The following is a 20,285-nucleotide window of genomic DNA, read 5'->3' as shown; positions in this document are numbered from 1 at the left end:
TCTTGGATTCCATGCTGACATTAAGCTCTCCCATAAAAGCACCCGCTAGTAATGCTTTCTACCATCTCCAGTTGGCTAGGAGACTTACCATCTTGGCAGACGAAGACGTGGCCTCATTTATTCATGCCTTCATCACCTCTTGGCTGGACTAAAGTAACGTGTTATACCCTGGGCAGAAAGCTTCAGCACCTAGGAAATTCCAACAAGGATACAACTTGCAGTGCAACAGAGGCTACTGCGAACACACCATACATGTCCTCTGCTTCCTACGTTGGCGTCTCATCGAGTATCAAGTAAAGTTTAAGCTCATGGTCCGTATCACCAACGTGCTCTTCGGCTTGGGCCCACAATATTTAGATGATCACCTGAATCTCCAGGATAAGGACCATGGTCAACTACTCTGATCCTCAGGCACAAGAAAACTCTACAGTCAGGGTAAAGCTTGTCTGGACCAACAACTGAGCTTTCTCAGGGGCTAGTCTGAGACTGAGACAAACTCCCACATACGCTAAGGATCATCACAGACCTCACCACCTTCCCCTTCAAAAGGCAGGTGCACTTCTTACATCTGCCTTCTCTAATAAACACCGAGCAGCATATACATAAATAACCAACCTGCCTACTAAACCAAACCACTCCACCACACGCAGAATTCTCCTGCTGGGGAGAGGATGAGAAAGAGATTGAATAACACATGACAGATGTTAGTCACGTTGCTTAATGCACTGCTGGAAGGTGCTCAATACTGCGGTAATGAGCATGTATAAGAACCTATAAAATTAGGGGAAAATGTCAATGGGAACTGAGTTTGTGGTGCACTTCTGAAAATCAGGGGCTGTGTGACTTGTCTGTGGCCAGGGAAGAAGCCTGTGTCAGAGCTGAGATTATAACTCTGGAGTTTCTCATTCCCAGTCCTGTGCTCAGGCTCTCAAACTGTGATGCTTGGGAGCTGAGAGACATTGATTGCAATGGGGGGAAGCAGTTCCAACTCAAAATGTGCAATCTTGGGGTTCGTGTACTTAGATGTTCTTCTGCTGTGTAGCCATTCTGGGGGCAGCTGAAGGAGAGATGTTTGTTTATTTGTTATCATTCACTATTACTATTTTTTTCCTCAGCGATCTCTGAACTGTAACAACACATATATAGAGGAGCCAAATATGTATCGCACAAATATTGGTGAATCCACAGTCTCCCTAGAGAGCACCATCAGGTCAGCCAAGAGCCACAATAGCTACCTTGCTTACATTCTCAGGTAATCGGGTGGTGGGTGCATGGCTTTCAGGCCTTTATTTTTCCCTTCTCATTGCTTTTGTGAGAAAAAAACTAACAAAAACCAACTAATGTTTTGGTTCAGCTGCTACTTGTCCTGTGTCTTAGCAATTCTCTTTATGCAGTTGTTATCTTTGCATCTTCCTTTATGTATTTCTCATTTGCATGCAACTTTAGTGGGCAGTTCAAACTATAATTAAAATGAAATACTGTAAGTATTTTTGCTATTAGTTCTGTAGAGCTTGCTTGTTAAAATGTTACATTTGACAGTGCGTAATGGAGATTTAGAGTGGTCTCTGTATTTCTGTCTTGTCACTAAGAATAGCATGTTGAGCAAAAATGTTATTCCCCCATATTTTAGGGATGAGGCTGCTCAGAAGCTCAGTGGGTCCTCAAGCCAAGCAAGGGCAGGTCAGACAGAAGCAGATTCCTCCATTTTTCATAGGAATCCATCAAAATCCAATGGTAAGAGCTTTTTGGAGAATTGCTTAGAACCATGTGTGCATTTCTTCCTTCTCAGCTTAATAAAGATACTTTCTTGAAAAGATCCTATAATTAAAGTAGTAAGCTCTCCATCTTACTCTGTTTCACTCTGTTTAAATAGCAGTACTGGCGTAACAAGGTATAAAGGTGTTGCCGTAGTTATTATCTTTATCTAGGACAAGGTTTCATACTAGAAATATCATGTGTCTATTTTGTATTAGGATCTATTTCTGATTGGATGGCAGGTTACCACGAATTGTGTGATTGTTTCTGGATTCTCTTTCCTTTCTCACAAAGTTATGCACAGTTTTTCTTCCTTGCTTTTCAGATGGAAATTTCTTACTGGTTGAAAGCTTGAGGAAGTGTCTTCCTTTTACTGCTTTTCAGCTTTCTATTCCTAGGTCTTCTTGGTGCTTTATGATGGAGGGTGTATGTGTTGCTTTGACCAAGATGGCACCAGATGACTATTTTGCACATTGAATAGCAGAGAGAATTGTGCTCTCCAGCCACTGTGTATACATAAAAGTAGCAAAGAGTCCTGTGGCACCTTATAGACTAACAGACGTTTTGGAGCATGAGCTTTCGTGGGTGAATACCCACTTCGTCGGATGCAAGTGGGTCCGTCTGTTAGTCTATAAGGTGCCACAGGATTCTTTGCTGCTTTTACAGATCCAGACTAACACGGCTACCCCTCTGATACTGTGTATACATAGCAATTATCCAACTAATGAACTTCAGTCTCTCTCTTCTTCCCACACATTTAAACACATTTAAACTTTAGCAACAGTTACAGGAGCCACAATAGTGCAGACTAAACCATATAAAACATTAAAGTATCCTGTCCAGTTAGCTGTACTGTGCAATTTTGTTTCACTTGATTTCCTCAGATGAAGACTGCTGCACTAATAATCTATTCTCATGTGGCTGGCTGGGCTGTGTAGGCATAAGCATTCTAAAGTGCCCATCACCATGGTATCTGGGAGCCTACAGTGGTTTTCTTTCACTCCATTCATTTGGCATGTAGATTTGCACGACTGCCTTTCAGGTTCTCATCCCTGTGTTTTTTGCCTTCTCCACCTCGACAGAGCATGATTCTGATTCTGACAGCGAGTTGTCTCTTGATGAACATAGCAGCTCTTACGCTTCCTCCCATTCATCCGAGAGTGAGGAAGATGGGATTGAAACGGAGAAAAAATGGAACACAACCACTTCAAAAAAAAATGAGCGTGGCCCAATCCACAGCACTCCTAAAGGTAAAGCAGCTGCTCATGCTGAAGGAATAGATTTCTTTCCCGTATTAGAAAACGAATTGAGTAGTGGATGACTGGAATTGACCAGGATAGTGTACAGCTACAGCTGCTTTGAATCCCTGTTTTCTTATTGTTGGTGATAGCCAAGAGATCCTTGTTTCCCCAAGCTGAGAGGATTTGTCCCCTGTGGTGAATGAATGCAAGAACAAAGGACACTTGAGTAAGTGTGCACCAGCTACTTAGCGTACCAATGCAACGTGGCTGTTAGCATTGCAGAGGGACCCCTGCAGGGCTGTTTCTCTCCACAAATGTAGTTGGAAATGGCACTACACAGCTATCTAAATATCAGCAGAGGGGGGACAGGAAGAGGAGGCAATAAAAGAGCATGGCAATTTGGGGGGTAAAAGGAACACCTGCAACTTTTTCCCCCCGTACAATAGAATAATGGAGATTTCCTGGGGTCAGAGGAGGGCACGAAACTGAAAGGTTTGAAATTAACACTTGGTATGAGTCACTTCTGTGCACCGTGTCCCTCCATGACTCTTTGAAGATACAGGTTTCGTTCTTATGCTAAGAGAGACTGGTACGGTCAGACAAAACTCAGTGGGTTTTGGCTCTCTGGTGTTCATTCACACTTTCCCTTGTTTCATCCTATACAGGTTTTCAGTTCCCTTTTGATTTTTACATTCAAACAAACACAAAGTAAAATTCAACCAAAATTGCTACAGTTTTCCCACAATGTAAACGGATGTGATTAAAACTCAACCCAGCCTTGGAGCAAGTTTTGGGTTAGAGAGTGTTTTTTCTACAAATGCATTCATTACTGTAGCAACTAGGCTTATGGCTGAATTGATGATGATGGTGCTTTATAATTATACCTTGACAATGGTAGGTGCTTCCATCACAGCATTTGTGCAGCATCGTGAACTTTCCATTTAGCTTGGTATCTCAGTGTTTGCTTTTTTATTAGCCTCAGGCATACAGGGCAACTTCTGGGTTCCTAGGAAACATACTGCTCTAATACTGCATGAGATAGCTTCTTTTTCTTATCAAAGGAATGCACAATTATAAGATTCCTTCACGGAAAGGTTAATCTTCTGGAAAGAACAGTATAAAGTCATTCCTGGTTAAGGACCAGATTGTTCTCCACTGCTGGACAATGAAGGAGGGTTCAAGGGGATGTGCTCCCACCCCCTGGCCAGCAGTGCAGCCCAATTGCTGTTCCTGTGCTCCCTCAAGCATAGGGGTTGCTCCCTCCATTTAAGTCCAAGAGTGCAAGACATCTCAAAGGGCAGAGAGGAGAAGGCAGGGCCATGCTCCAATATACACGTGTATCGGCCAGTAGAACTACTCAGGCACATAAGGGATGAAGAGTATGCTGCTGCTGCTGCCCCCTCTGTGAGGGAGCTCCAGGAAAAAATCTGCCTTGGGGAAACAGAATTCCTCACAGAGCTCCACCTGGGGCAATGTACCAGCACACTGCCCCCAACTAGGACTGTATTTAACTGGCAGGATAGTGCCCTCCAGCAGCAGGTTGGGCTAGGTAATCTTTAGAAATGGGCTGCTGCAAATGACTGTTCCACTGAAACTGTTGCAGAGAATAGGACTAGTTGAGCAGGACTGGAGGGAAGAACCTCAAGTTTTGTCGAAGGGTGGTTTTCGAACCAATGTGTTTTTTTGCATTGCAGTTGATTCTATATCCAATCATGTGAAACCCTATTGGCCCACAGAGTGCATAACGACAAGCGATGGGGAGGATCCAGGTGGGAAGCAGAAACTGAAAGTGGAGACAAAGGTCAATGTAGAGCTTCATAGGGAAAATCAGGTGAACCACAGCAATGAAGCACCTCACGAAACTGAGAACGAAGGGCAGCAGAAAGAGAACAAACCTCTACAACAGCAGAATAACCAGCACCCGGAACAGAGGAAAGGTAACTCAGCCAACCTAGTTCGTTAGAAACAAGTGAGAGACGAAGTGAAACATTTTGTAGATTCTATGATGGTAACTCAGAGATCCAAGCTGAAGGATTCTGTTGCCACATTAGGAAAGTGGGGAATTTGCCAGGTTTCCCCTTCATTCCCTTCAGCCTAATGGCTTCTCTAGTAATCTGCAGTGAGACTTGGGCAGGGGCAGGCGTGGGCAGGCTTGGCCATCAGCACCATTTGTGTTTTGGCGGAATATGGTTGCTCTGTAGGGGCATAATACCCTTCAAATTGGCTTCAGTCTATGTAACCAGAGAGGTCTATGGAGGGGCAGTAGCTGTAGGGACTGTTTTTGGATGGGTCTAACCTTTTTATTTTAACATGGAATAATGGTGGCAAACTTGAAACAATCTGCTAATAAAGGGTAAATTATGCTTTTGCATTTGTTCAGTTTGATTAAATAAAATTACCAACATGATTAAAACTTCTGATCCTCCTTTCTTTCTATACCAGGCATCTTGAAAAATAAAGTCACCTACCCTCCCCCTCTGATGGATAAGAATATGAAGAATCGACTACGGGAAAAGTTATCGGATTATAATCAAACCACTGTCTCATCCAGGACTGCTTCCTTAGGGACAAACGATGGGGTTCGTTCACCCTCTGACACTGGGGTGACAATAAAAAATCCGCGGAGGGAACAGTCTCGAGATCAGCTCAATGGAATGGCCATGAATGTTCATGTGGGAACAGTGAATGCTGAGACCTCAGATTCTGAGTAAGTGCCAGTTTGAGACTGTCTTCCCACAATCACTGGCTTCTGACTTCTACTTCTTTCTCTTCCCTGCCCAGAGTTCACTTCCACACGAGGCTGCACCGTCTCATTTTTTAGATTTTCTAGGCTACTGGATTAAAGACTTGGGACAATGACTGTGATAACGTCTTATTTATACAGCTCCCCATGCCCAAAGGCTTCTTGGCATCTCACTAAATAGACAGAACGTATTACAACTGAACACATACTCTAGACTAAAGCAACCCTGTCTTTGCCCTCAACCACAGACATGAAAAAACACCTCTCAAGCAGCCTCAAATTAAAAAGGCCAGGATGGCTGGGGCAGTAGGGGGTGGCAGGAAGGGGTCAGGGGCTGGGGCTGCAGGCAGTCAGTGAACTTGGAGGACTGGTGGCAGAGAAGAAGCGGTCAGAGGACTGGGGCATTGGTGGGGGAGGAAGAGGCGGTGTTGTGGAGCTGAAGCTGTGAGGAACGAGGGGGCCGGGAGGGACAGTTGTAGTGAGGGGAAGGAAAGGGAGGGTTAAACAGGGTGGGAGGTCTGGTGAGGTAGTGGAGAAAGGGAGATTCCACTGAGCAGAGTCTCTTGAGTGTGAGGAATGGGAAATGTGGAGGCATGAGAAGGGACGTGAGATGCTACGGAGCAGATGCTTTGGTCACCCAGGACAGGACTGGGAGTCAGGAATGGCTAGGAGCAGTGAGAGAGTGGAGAAGGTGCATGCTGAGCAGATGCTCTAGGGCAGTGTTTCTCAAACTGGGGTTGCTGCTTGTGTAGGGAAAGCCCCTGCTGGGCCGGGCCGGTTTGTTTGCGTGCCCCATTCGCAGGTCCAGCCAATGACAGCTCCCACTGGCCACGGTTCACTGCTCCAGGCCAACGGGAGCTGCTGGAAGCGGCGCAGGCTTACTTACTGCCCACCACTTCCAACAGCCCCCATTGGCCTGCAGCGGCGAACCGCGGCCAGTGGGAGGCACGATCGGCCAGACCTGCAGACGTGGCAGGTAAACGAACTGGCCCCGCCCGCCAGGGACTTTCCCTACACAAGCAGCGACTCCAGTTTGAGAAACACTGCTCTAGGGAGCAGAGAGGGCCAGTGTTGAAGACCAAGGCTATGGGGAGTCTAGTGCAGACAGGGTAGAAAGTCAGCGGCAGGAGCCCCAGGGAGTTGGGGGTACCAGGAGGCAGAGTAGGACAGAAACTCCAGGAAGATGAGGGACGGTCCCAGTGGGAGGGAGGGAAGTAGGAGTGCTAGGAGCGTGGAGGGCTGCATGCAGTGGGAGGAAGGGGGGTAGGAGCTCTGGAGACCTAGGAAGGTCTGTGGCCACTGGCACAGGGGGCAGATGCCAAAGAGTGGGTGCTCTGGGGAGTCGAGAGTGAGGAGATCTTGGGTAATGGGAACGGGGTGGGGGCTAGGGTTGGTTCTAAGTATCAGGGTGCCAGAAAGGCTGAGAGCAGTGGAAGAAAGTTGAGGAGCAGTGTCAGGGTGCACGAGCCCCAAGGAACTGGGTCTCAGGAGGGCTGGGAGCTGTGTGAGGGAAAGGAGCGGATAGTTTGGGTCAAAGGCATGAGGAGCTTGGCATGGCTGGGCCGGGGGAACAGTGCTGGGGGAAGATGAGTCGAGTTGTTAGGGAAGTCCACGGAGCTGGGGAGAAAAGTGACATACAATAATACAGTCCCTAAAAATATCATAGATGTGGTTAATAGAAGTATATCTGTTGGGCTGAAATTGGTGCATATATTTGCCATTATGAACTAAAGCTAGATTTTAATCCCAAGCACAGCACAGCACAGACTTTCCTAAAACAGGTATTCATGGAATGATTTTTTCACTAGTGATCATGTCCAGTAACATGTCCGAAGTTCAGATTATGAAAATGACATACCTGTACATTCCTTCCTTACCCAAACTTTACTTTACATATTCAGTTTTCCTTTAAGTACCACAATAATAATAAATATCCTAATTCTTTTCATAAGGAAATCTCTAACACAGCCTTAACCATGACATCGTGACCAGCTCCAGTACGCACACTCTAAGCTGGTACACAGACTTCTCTAAGCTCCATCTGAAAAGCTACCCTCCGATCTTTGGAAGTTGGCTATTGTAATGTTCCCCAGTTAGCCAACAAGCCTAAGTATTACTCGCTAATAGTAGCTAGTTGCTGCTATCAGTGGTAGTATTCACTCATAGGGAATAGCTGGCCAGCCTACAATGCTAAAGAAAATATATATATTACATCTTTGTACCATTTATATATAAATTATGGCATGAGTCTGTTTGAAATGCAAAGTTTCTAACACCGTGTAGGATTTCAGTAACTTTATGAAATGCATACCTCCTTCTAGACATTAACCAATTACATGCACTGTACAGGCTTCCTCTCGTAATGCATTTCTATCTGCATCTCCTGTAAATAACTTTCTTCTGTCTTATTTTGTCCTTTGTAACAAGAGCAACCTCTGCCCTGCAAGCACTTCATTGGTGAAGCATGGTCATTTACTAAAATGGAATAGGTAGTTTCACTTGGAATTGTTTGCCTGTCTCTATTTAACCCTAAGCCTGCATGGTTACTTCTTCTCATGAACAGAGGCAGTAATGAAACTTCAATTTGAATCATCAGGAAACAGTGATGACTTTTCCACCTGGGGACTACTTGCTGTGATGTCACTTCCTTGGTACCTCGGATTTCACAGGAGATGCTGCATATCCTGGATGAGGATGGTACTGCTTCCTCTGCTGTAACACATTATGGCAGACTTCTGACTGCTCATACATGAAACATAGTACCCAAGACATGCATGATAAGGCTACATTGTGGTACATTCAATGGCTGTGTGAATATGTAACTGTGCCAAAATGCATGGAGACATAACAGGGACTCATTATGACGAATGAATGATTAGAAGAAGTGTTGACCGAGTCACAGCAACGCTGCAGGAACTGCTCATGTGCGCAGCCCATACTAATGACTTACACAAGGAGAACAAATTGTGTTTACTACAGTGGACCTACAATAAGTCAAATTATCAGCCTTAAGAAAAGCACTAGAAGATGCCTCTTGCTGAGGTCTTGTTCTGTTACAGTGTGAACCATTCAGCTTTGGGAAACTCTAGAGAGAAGAATATCACACCAAGTGCCCTTCCGTATCTATGCCAGCATCTTTACCAGCCTTTGATGGACACAGTGTCTTAAAAAATGTCCTTTATATATAAATATATAAATATAAAAAAATTGTAGATAATTTTATATATTTTGTATGGTGACTCTAAAGAAGGAAAAGTTCCTTTGTATATTTTACATTTATACTGATATTCTTCATTTGATGCTAGGAAATCAATGGGAAGAGCTCTTGATTATTTTTTTATATTAAAAATTGCACAGTTGTACTTGAATTTGGCATTTGATAATGTAACTGATGTTTACATCAAAGCCACCCTAAAATGCAGTGCAGTTTTTAAAATACTACAGTGAAAAGGTTGAATCTAAATTTATAAATATAATGTATAGGTTTCTGTTTCCAGATTATGGAATACTTTAAGGATGTTCCAGATTATGGAATACTTTAAGGATGCAGTGTGTATTTTTGATAACCTCTACTAAAACCAACAAAAATGTTCATTTGTTTTTAAGATGTTTTGGCCTCTTCTCCCATATTTTTTAATTGGTGTTTACATTAAAAAGAACAGAAATCAAATTCCCAGCTAAAAGATATTGTATCTTCAGCTAGTCAAAGATTTCAAAACAGTTCTTGGAAAGAAATCAATTCTGGTTTACAATATTTCCCTATGCTTGTGTAATTTACATGCTAGTCACCTTTTGACTTAGCTTTTCATCACATTTTTCCTACTAAGCAACAAACCAGGGTCTTGTTGTGAGGACGCACTTGTGCAGTTCCCCCATTGCACAAATACTTTGTGAGGCTTACTGCTTTGTTTTACTTTTTATTTTTTACTCTGAGTCAGCATTTTGCCAATTGGAGCAGAAACATGAGTTTTTAGGAGATCTGTGTTTCATTTCTTAACTGTTTGGGAAATTCCTGGTTATCTTGTTGTTTTGCAATACAAACACAAGTATTAAACAATTTCATGTTTCATGCACAGTAAACATATCTTCACAAGTGTAAGAAACATGTAGTGTCTGCCAACCTCATCTTTTTACAGTGTTTACAAAAAAAAAAGAGATGTGGAAAATAGTTGTCCACAATAAGTATGTAGGGAAATGTTTCTGTTAGCAGTTCCTTTTGGCTTGAATATATGACTCAAAATGAGTCCTTAAAATTCCACTTGTGAAAATGATACATTTGTTATCTACCTTTTCTTAGTATTATGTATTTCACACTATAGTCATTTTTCATAGTGACCATTTTGAGAAGTTATTAGCTGTTCCTTTGTATGAATGTGCATGTGAAGGAGAATAAACAGAAACAATACGTCAGGCTGGATAAAATGCAGGAAATTAACCAAAAAAAGCATATACTGTAGTAATATTGGTTTTATTATATCCTTATGCATTTTTAAATCTACTTGAGGCTTTGGAAAGGGGAAAGGATACTGTCTCTTTAAAAAATTATGCAACATACTGCGTGAAATTTTCTGATTGAAAAAAGTTTTTTATGTTTAAGTGTGTGTCACACTTGACTGTGTGCTCGGATACTCTGTACAACCTGTGTTAATCATTTTGCATCTGTGTATGTATATTTTGCCCCAGTGAGATGTAGTTAGTTATTTCAATCAGAACTTTTTCAGTAAATGTGTCAGTTGTATTAATGACAGAAAAATTAAACCTATTTTTATGACTTGTTAAAACTTTATGGCAGGTTAGACACTGGAGGTTTTTTAACAAAATGTGTATTTATTAATGTGCAGAACACTGGAATTGCAGCACAGATGAAAGGAGAATAAATTAAGATTTTTAATTTGTATTTCTGCTCTGGCTGTTTATTTTTCATGGAGTACTGAAGTAGAAATGGACAACTTTTGAGTAGCATTTCCTATCGTTTGTAAAGGAGTTGTTTGAAAATGCAGACAGGAGTAATGTTTGTACTGATAACAATCACTCTCCAAAAGGTTGAAAAACTCTAAGAATGTTTAGCACCAAAGTTGCACTGCTTGCGAGATTTTAAATCTTTGGTTATGCTTCTGAGGAAGGTTGCTGAGCATAGAAATTAGAAAGGAGAAATACCTGTTAAATTAGCTTGTACATCACCCTGTAGTATCCAGCCTCATTTTGAATATGCCAGTGGGCATATCTGCGAGCTGGATGCTACATGTCGTATTCTCCCAAGATGTCCTTTCCTGAAACCTGATGCCTTTCTAATGCTGAAATTTATTAATCCATTTCTTACTATGAGTAAGTTAACAGGGCTCTCTGCACAAGCACAGGGCTCTGTCCATGCAGATGAGATTGCTCAATCAGGGCCACAGATTGCACCAATCAAATTTGACCATGTACGAGCATCTTACCATTTGGTTCAGTTGCAACCCCTAGATTGACTCCCCCATTTAGTTACCTGCTGTGGTTCTTCCTTCTAGAACATTCCAAGGAGCAAACCAATATAAGCTGATTTTTTGCTTGAAAATTACAAACATTTATTCTGGATGCCTTCACAAAGTTCTGAGATATCAAATATAATGTTAGATAAATTCTTCACCATGCCTAATGTCCACAGATCCATTACAATGGCACTTCAGGCTGCTTGCAGCAGCCAGACCTATCAGTCACTGGTGGCAGCAGCAGAAAGCCCTGCCTCTGAATCACAGAATATCAGTGTTGGAAGGGACCTCAGAAGGTCATCTAGTCCAACCCCCTGCCCAAAGCAGGACCAATCCCCAGACAGATTTTTACCCCAGTTCCCTAAATGGCCCCCTCAAGGATTGAACTCACAACCCTGGGTTTAGCAGGCCAAGCTATCCCTTCCCCTCTCCCACTGGATTTGCTTTGCCCCAATAGTGGCTCAGCCAGTTCTCCCTGCTGCTTTACTGAGGGAAATGCCATACTCTCATTTCAAATCTCTGGTTATTGGGCTCCCTTTGATGTCCAGCCAATGCCCAGCTGCGTCCCAGGGCTGTGTTTGACTTCTGGGGAGTTTTTCCCTTCGATACTGCTTCCCGTCCTGAGGCGTTGTGGCTGGTGCCCCCACAGGCTTCGGGGAAAGAGGTAGGCTGAGAAAGCCAAAGGCAAAAGGAAAGGTCTGGTTCTTCTAGTGCTGTCCCTGTGGGTGCTCCACTTAAGTGTTGATGTGCCCCTGTGCTTGTAGCTCGAAACGTAAGGTAGCAGTGCCTGGTTGGGCCGCACATGCGCAGACCCCATCTCATGCTGCCTCAAGCGGTTAACTGATGCTGTGCAGCCAACACCCCCCCCCACACACACACACTTCCTTCTCTGTCACCTTTGGCTTGAGTCAGAGCATTCAGCAGCACCTCACGGTTACTATTAAGTCCCTCTTCTGTTCCCTTTTTACTTGTAGTTAGTAGTCCTCGTTGAAATACTATTTCCCTTTTCTTTTTCCCTGTCTCAAAAAAAAATTTATTTTCCTCAGAGGACCCTAAGTTTCATTTACCCAGCGACTGCAGCTGCTCTACAGCCGTAACTCTCTCCATACAACTGAGAGATTACGCTCCTTCTGGGGGATGCCTGCCCCCTCAGGGTTTAAACGCTGTGCTACCTGCCAGCTGTCAATACCCTTCTCAGACGGCCACTCACAGTGTGTCCGGTGTCTCGGTGAGGGACTCATACAACAGAAGTGCCTGCACTGCCACAACCTCAAAGCACGCACAAGAAAGGCAAGAGATTTACAGCTGAAGCTTCCCTCATGGAGAAATCTCTTCGCCAGCATCTGAGCTGGAAGTTCGAACCCCTCCTGGCCAGAAATCGCCTCCGGCCACGTTGAACAAAGGCCCCTCTTCAAGATCAAAGCATCCCAGCCAAACTGCCAAGAAGGCAGCAAAGAGACAGGAGACCACATCCCTGACCTCGGAGTCATCTAAGAAAAGGAGCTCTGATAGCAGCCAAGCACTGCTGGTACCAGCAGCATCGGCTATATCCGTGGACGACACACTGGGGCCCTCTGGTACCGACGATGCCAAAAAGCAGAGAGCTCTTAAACACTCGAGTTCTTCCACAAGCGCTAAAGGGAAACAGGGGCGGCTCTAGCCATTCCGCTGCCCCAAGCAGGGCGGCATGCCGCGGGGGGCGCTCTGGCGGTCGCCGGTCCCGCGGCTCCAGTGGACCTCCCGCAGACGTGCCTGTGGAGGGTCCGCTGGTCCCGCGGTTCCGGTGGACCTCCCGCAGGCAGGACCAGCGGACCCTCCGCAGGAACGCCTGCGGGAGGTCCACCGGAGCTGCGGGACCAACGGACCCTCTCCGCCGGAGCCACCTGCCGCCCTCCCGGCGACCGGCAGAGCACCCCCTGCAGCATGCTGCCCCAAGCACGCGCTTGGCGTGCTGGGGCCTGGAGCCGCCCCTGAGGGGAAAGTTAAACCCCAAATCTTAGCACCTACAACAGCCAGTAAACCCTCAGTACGGAGCATTTCAGCACTCATGCTGCCACCTACTGTCAGCACTAAATGGTCACACTAAACACCATAATCCCAGCGTTGGGCGGGGGCTGGTTCTCAGCCCTCAACCTCCAGATCATGTATTTTCACATATCCATCCACCCATTGCATTGGAAATTTCTGCGATTACAGTAGTACAGGACCATTTTTAGTACAAGGTCCTACCCTTCGACCTTTCCACTGCACCAAGGATTTTTTCAAAAGTACTTGCCGTAGTAGCGGCCCACCTACACAGAGCGGGCACAATGATATTCCCGTACTTGGACAACTTCCTACTGAAAGCACTGACACTGCAGACAGCCATACAGTCCACCCAATGTATGATCCATCTCTTTACCTCCTTAGGGCTTCAAATAAATGTTCAGAATTCCACCCTAACACCAATCCAGCGCCTCAAATTCATTGGGGCGGACCTCCACTTCCTCGAAGCAACTGCTTACCTTCCAATAAAATGCTTTCAGACTCTAGCCACCTTAGTCTCAACAGCACGGAACAGCCCACAGATTTTTGCCAGGATGTGCCTACAGTTTCTAGGCCACATGGCCACTATGACCTCTGTCATCCAACACACAAGGTTACACATGAGCTATCTTCAAGCCTGGCTACAGATACAGTACGTTCCTCACAGGCCCAGCATGCACAAACTCCTCACCATGCCCAATGCAGTCAAGGATTCCCTCTTATGGTGGATCAACTGAGACAACGTCTTCACTGGAGTGCCCTTCATACAGAATCCACCTACCCTTACCATTACTACAGATGCATACCTCCCGTTGATCTACAGCAGAGTCCCAACTTCATATCAATCTGCTGGAACTTTACGCTGTTCATAATGCCTGCTCACACTTCCTACCATTGATCCCAAACAAAACGATACAGATCCTCACGGACAATTTCACCAGTATGTTCTACATAAACAGACAAGGGGGAGCACGATCACATTCCCTATGCATGCAAACCATGCACCTCTGGCAGTGGTGCATCAAACACAACGTCCATGTGATAACATCGTACTTACCTGGCTGTCAAAACAACATGGCAGATGCTCTGAGCAGGAAGTTCTATCAAGACCATGAATGGGAGCTGAACACGCGGGTCATTCAAGATATCTTCCAATTGCAGGGGCTGCCAACGATAGACCTCTTTGCAACTTCACAAAACTCCAAATGCCCCCGATTCTGCTCCTGGGAAGGACTTGGCCATCACTCTCTGGGCGATGCCTTCCTCATCAAGTGGAACACTCCCCTCCTCTATGCCTTCCTCCCCCATTCTCCTCATACCCCGAGTACTCTACAAGATAAAACAGGATGGGGCCAGAGTGATCCTAGTAGCCCCCACATGGACATGACAAATGTATCCATAGCTTCTCCACATGGCAGTCTGCCCACCATGCAAGCTCCTGCCTCTGCCTCGACTCCTATCACAGGACGCAGGACGCATCATCCATCTGGATCCCTGCAAACTTCAACACAAAGCCTGGTTACTCCATGGCTCTTGGGATCTGAAATGGCATGTTCCACAGAAGTACAGAGCATATTGTTAAACAGCCGTAGGAAAACTACCTGGCACACATAAGTGGAAACATTTCGAATCATGGTGCCAATGTAAACAGACCGCACCTGTGTCGGCCTCTTTACCCCTTACTCTAGACTATCTACTGGAACTTAAACTAACTGGACTTTCTATACCCTCAATCCGCAGCCACCTGTCAGCCATTACAGCTTTTCATCATAAAATTAACAGATTCTCTATTTTTACACATCCCATCACCAAATGCTTCTTAAAGGGCCTCTTGAACTCCTATCTAGACGTGAGAAAACCTGCCCCACCATGGGACCTCAATCTGGTCCTCCACGCCCTCACCGGACCCCCTTTCGAGCCCTTAGCTACAAGCTCCTTATTACATCTTTCTATGAAGGTTGCGTTTCTAGTGGCCATTACATCGGCCAGATGGGTGGGAGAACTAGCAGCTCTCATGGTTGACCTACCCTATACCATCTTTTTTTAAAGATAAAGTGTGTCTCAGACCACATCCTAAATTTTTACCTGAAGTGGTATCATCCTTTCACCTCATCCAAATGATATACTTACCCACATTCTTCCCAAAGCCACATACAGACAGTAGGCAAGCCGGACTGCACTCTTTGGACATCCACAGGGCTCTCACCATTTTTATCAACAGAACAAGATCGTTTCACAAGTCTCCAAAACTATTTCTTTCCATCACTGATCGATCCAAAGGACACGCCATTTCTAAACAATGCCTTTTCAGACTGTATCAAACTTTGCTATCTCCAGTACGAGCGACAACCCCTTATGGGGATCTACACACATTCTACTAGGAGTCTCTCAACATCAATAGCCTTTCTCAACAACAGCCCTATTGCGGAAATCTGCAGAACCACAACCTGGACTTCGCACACTTTTACACAACACTATGCGTTGCTACAACACACATCTTCCAATACCTGTTTGCTCACACGGTGCTCTCATCCACTATGACTTCATCTCTGAACCCCTCTCCTTCCTCTGGAGGGCATTGCTCTGAAGTCACCTACGGTGGAGCACCCACAGAGACATCACTCGAAGAAGAAGAGGAAGTTACTCACCTTGTGCAGTAACAGAGGTTCTTCAGGATGTGTCCCTGTGAGTGCTCCACTACCCTCCCTCCTCCCCTCTGCTTCGGAGTTCTAGCCTATACAGACTCTGCAGTAGAGAAGGAAGTGGGGTGGGGTTTGGCCACACAGCATCAGTTAAGTGCCTGAGGCAGCACGAGACGGGGTCTGCACATGTGTGGCTCAACTGGGCACTGCTACTTAAATCTCCGGCTACAAGCACAGGGGTACATCAGCTCCTAAAGTGGAGCATCCACAGGGACACACATCTCGAAGAACCTCTGTTACTGCACAAGGTGAGTAACTTCCTCATCACAGCACAATCTGGGCAGGGTTGCCTCAGCTCCTGCAACTCCACTGCAGGAAGGAAGGGAAGTAGGCAGGACTGGAGAGGCCACGGCCCATGGCAAGTGGCTCCCTTCCCTATCTCTGTAAGGGGAATGACAACTGAAGGGCTACTCAGCAGAACACACCTAAGTTCCTCAGACCTGCACTGGCAGCCCAGCCTCTCACTGACAACTCAGCTGCTTCCTCCCCTCCCCTCCCTTCCCCTCAGGCTGCACAGCATGGACATTGGAGCAGGGGTCAGCAATGTGTCCGTACGAGGACACAAGTTTCCATGGTAAAAATGTTGAGGTCTGTGGTAATATTTAAAAAAATTGAAAGACTGAATGACATCATCACCACCGCCCCTCCTCCCCAAATGTCCATCACTAAATACAGTAATTTTGTCAAGTGTCTGTCGTACAATATGGTGGTGCTGACCCCTGCCTTGGAGAGTGTGATAAGGAGCCTCCAAGCCCAGATCCCTCCCCTTGCTCCACTCCTGAAGCAGGTCTTCCAGGTGTTCCCTACCAATAGCCCAAGTTGAGACCTTTAGGGAAAATGTAGGCCCATCTGACCCATGGGGACCCATGCAATAGAGAAGTAGGGCCACGAGACCCACCATCCTGGGTAAGCTGGTCCCAGGCCATCCATTTTCTTGGGGAGCCATTCCCAAGCCCCATCCCTCTCAATAGATCATGAAGTGGGCCCCAGAGCAGGAGGAGAGCAAATAAGCTCAGCTTCTTTCAGGACAGAGAGAGAGCTCAAATCACCCAAACTGTCTTGGCGTGATCCCTGAGCCCAGTTTCAGCCCCTCCTGTTGAACCAGGAGCACAGGGCAAAGAGCAAAGAAATTGAAGGGGATGTGGGGAAGGAAGTTTTACCTCTGGACAGGAAAGCCAGCTGTCCCAGTCAGAGTTGGCAGCAACTCTTCCAGTAAGTGCGCTGTGAAAGCGAGGCTGCCTAAAGCTATAGCTGTTCTCCCTCCTTGAGCTCCCTGGGAAGATCACACAAGAGGCATGGCCATTTCCAGCCATTTGTAAAAGACTAGGAAAGTACTGGACAACTCTCCCCAGCTGCCTCTGTGGGGCACTGTGGCCATCCATCCAGGCAAACATCCCCAGCTGCTGCTGCAGGCCACCACGCCCTCTCATTCTCCCGAAGTCAGTGGTGACAGAAGGAGAACGGCCCAGATGTGAAAGAATAAGCAGGTAATAAGGGGCCTCTTGGCCCACCATCTACTTCTTTCCAGCCCCACTCCCTGATGTTGACATGGAAAAAGGGGATAAAGCTGAGCCTGTGATTCACAGACACAGCGCCATAACATGTCCCCTCTGGACACCGCCTGGAAACCCTACTTTAACAAAGGATGTGAATAGCCCTTTCCTCCCAAGCTGAAAGAGCCCCACATTCCTGACTGCATTTTGTGCTAATAGTCGCAAAAGGCAAGGAGAGACTAAAGAAAGAGGCCACAGATCAACGTTGACACAGATCCAGCCACAATGGATCCAATTGGCATAGAGAAGTGAGTAGAAGTGAGAAGCAGTAGGATGGCTGCATAGCAGCCCCACACCCAACCATGGAGGAGGAGGAGTGTGTGAATCTCATATAGACACATGGGCTGCCAAGTAGTTAAGAATTTGGCAAATAAGTCTCTTCTCGAGTGAGAGAGCTTCTCCATAGCAAAGCATGTCCTAGACTCTCAAATCCATCTGTTCAGTGATAGTTTCCATTCCCCCATTATAATTATTCAGGCCACTCACACCAAATGTTATAAAATGTCATAAAAGCCAATGAGATTTTGAATTATTCCCTTTGTTCAAAACCAACAATATATATAAAGGCAGATAACAGAAATCGCTGATCCACTATTTCAAAACAATATACTCCAATTCAGTCCCCAAACCCACCATTCACACTCCACATGTGAGACCTTTTCTATGGCATTACAGCTCCTCACCACTAAACTGAAAGTAAATAGAGTTTCTATGGAGATTGTAAGTGCTAAATAGAATTTGGAAAGGAGTTATAAGGCATGATACACGAACAGGTTTCTGCTCACATGGCTGAGCACAGGCAGACAGAATTTATCTAGCCCTTAAATTCATTTTCCCAAGCTTTACTGTGTGAACCTTCTTTCGAGTACGAGCATTGAGGAATATACTCTGGATACAATCCCTATGTCATCTGTAGGGTTATGAAAACCTCTGTTTCAGAGAATAGCCTAATAGCATCATCTCTGCTTTGTGAAAGTTGTTATTTCTAATCCTGTTTGTTGAAAGCATTTATACCAGTGATATTTAGATCTCAGCGGTGCAGGGGCCAAATTAGTGATCAACATTACCCAAAAGAACCGCAGTAGTGTGAATTCATTGTTTCATTTACTATAGTACTATTCATATTTAAACAGTATGATTGGAAATATATATATTTTCACAGAAAATAAATTGATGCAAGTTGATAACTTCATTGTTTAATAACATAGTGAAAGCATCCTGATTGGTTAATAATTAAATCACACAGTGTTTTAATATTGTGCTGCAAAGAGCCACAGAAGACCCTTAAAGAGCCACTTGCAGCTCGCAAGCCACGGTCTGAGTATCACTGATTTATGTGCTTGTTTTGAAAGTGCCTTAATTGTACTGAACAAGTTTTAAGGCCTGTTTTGATTTGTTACCAAGACTGACATAGCAAACATTCAGAAGAGGATTTTAGAGTCAAGAAAAAAACCTGGAGATTTGAAAAGGAATGAAATCCTGCAGCTTAAATAGCACTGATTTTGGGGGTAAAAAAAATGACAGACAGGTGTTGTGTTTAACAAAGACACTTCTGTTTACTCTTTAAAAAAATAAAAGATGACAAAAAGCCAGCTATTAGCCTATGTGCAAGTGCTGTAAGGTCCATGGATGTAGTGAATAAAGATACAGGCCCATATCCTACAGTCTTTGACAGGAAAAATACTCATTTAGGGCCCAGTCTTCTGCAACCCTTATTGATGAGGAGTAATACTGCCTTATCCAAGTAGTCCTATTTAAATTGATAAAATCAGCACCCGTGGTCAGCATAGTACTTGTGGAAGTACTGTTCAGTGTGAGGAAGGGTTGCAAAATCAGGCCCTTAAGCTCTAAGGGCAAATCCCCAGGTACTTAGGCCCACGAGAGTTACACACGTTCTGAAAAATCTTATTAGGCAGCTAGCTATATCTTTAGGCCCCTAAATACTTTTAAAAATCTGGCCCTTACTTTGTTTTTTGCTTGATTTCCACTTCCACTGATTTCAGTGGGAATTGACTCCTTAAGGCAGGAGTGGGGAACCTTTTTTCTATCAGGGGGCCATTGACCCACAGAAAAATTCAGTCAGGGGCCACACACATCCCCGCTGGAAGGGGGGGAATGGAAGCTTGGGGCTTTCCCCTGCAGTGGGGCGAGCAGACGCTTGTGGCTCCAGCCCCACAGGCTTCCCCTAGGCTCTGTGGTGAGGCAAGAAATGAGGGGTTTGGGGGGCAGGAGGGGGCTCCGGGCAGGGGATTGGGGTGAGGGCTCTGGCTGGAGGTGCAGGCTCTGGGGTGGGGCTGGGGATGAGAGGCTTGGGGTGCAGGAGGGGGCTCTGGGCTGGAGCCAAGGGGTTTGAAGTGCAGGAGTGGACTCAGGGCTGTGGCAGGGGGGGTTGGGTGTAGGAGGGGATGCAGGCTCCAGGACGGAGTTAGGGTGCGGGAGAGGGTTCTGACCTGGGGCTGGGGGCTGGGGTGGGCAGGATGAGGCTCGGGGGGGTGGGCTCTGGTCAGGTGATGCTTACCTCAGGCAGCTCCCGGTTGGTGGCAAAGCGAGGCTAAGGCAGGCTCCCTGCCTGCCCTGGCTTTGTGCTGCTCCCGGAAGCAGCCAGCATGTCTGTCTCCTAGGCAGAGGGGCCAGGTGGCTCCGCATGGTGTGCACTGCCCATGCCCCCAGGCACTGCCCCTGCAGCTCCTGTTGGCTGCAGTTCCCAGCAAATGGGAGCTGCAGAGCCAGTCCTGAGGGCGGGGGCAGCACGCGGAGTTTCCCTGATCACCCCTCCCCCTAGTGGCTGCAGGGACATG

At 45.9% G+C, this 20,285-nt stretch overlaps 1 protein-coding gene across 1 annotated transcript in view; it reads left to right on the top strand.

The window, feature by feature from the left end:
* Positions 1 to 9,260, top strand: part of CELSR1 (cadherin EGF LAG seven-pass G-type receptor 1) — a 280,607-nt gene extending 271,347 nt beyond the window's left edge. Inside the window, exons 30-35 of the mRNA XM_044984920.1 lie at positions 1,116 to 1,252; positions 1,631 to 1,734; positions 2,838 to 3,005; positions 4,691 to 4,933; positions 5,439 to 5,703; positions 8,303 to 9,260. Of these exons, the coding sequence (XP_044840855.1) occupies positions 1,116 to 1,252; positions 1,631 to 1,734; positions 2,838 to 3,005; positions 4,691 to 4,933; positions 5,439 to 5,703; positions 8,303 to 8,327 (942 nt within the window). The 3' untranslated portion in view covers positions 8,328 to 9,260. The remainder of the gene's footprint in view (positions 1 to 1,115; positions 1,253 to 1,630; positions 1,735 to 2,837; positions 3,006 to 4,690; positions 4,934 to 5,438; positions 5,704 to 8,302) is intronic.
* The last annotated feature ends 11,025 nt before the right edge of the window (positions 9,261 to 20,285 follow it).

This window comes from Mauremys mutica, chromosome 1, assembly GCF_020497125.1.
Source record: "Mauremys mutica isolate MM-2020 ecotype Southern chromosome 1, ASM2049712v1, whole genome shotgun sequence".
Lineage (NCBI taxonomy): Eukaryota > Metazoa > Chordata > Testudines > Geoemydidae > Mauremys > Mauremys mutica.
The sequence above is the reverse complement of the archived record's forward strand: the minus strand, read 5'-3'. Positions and strand labels throughout refer to the sequence as shown.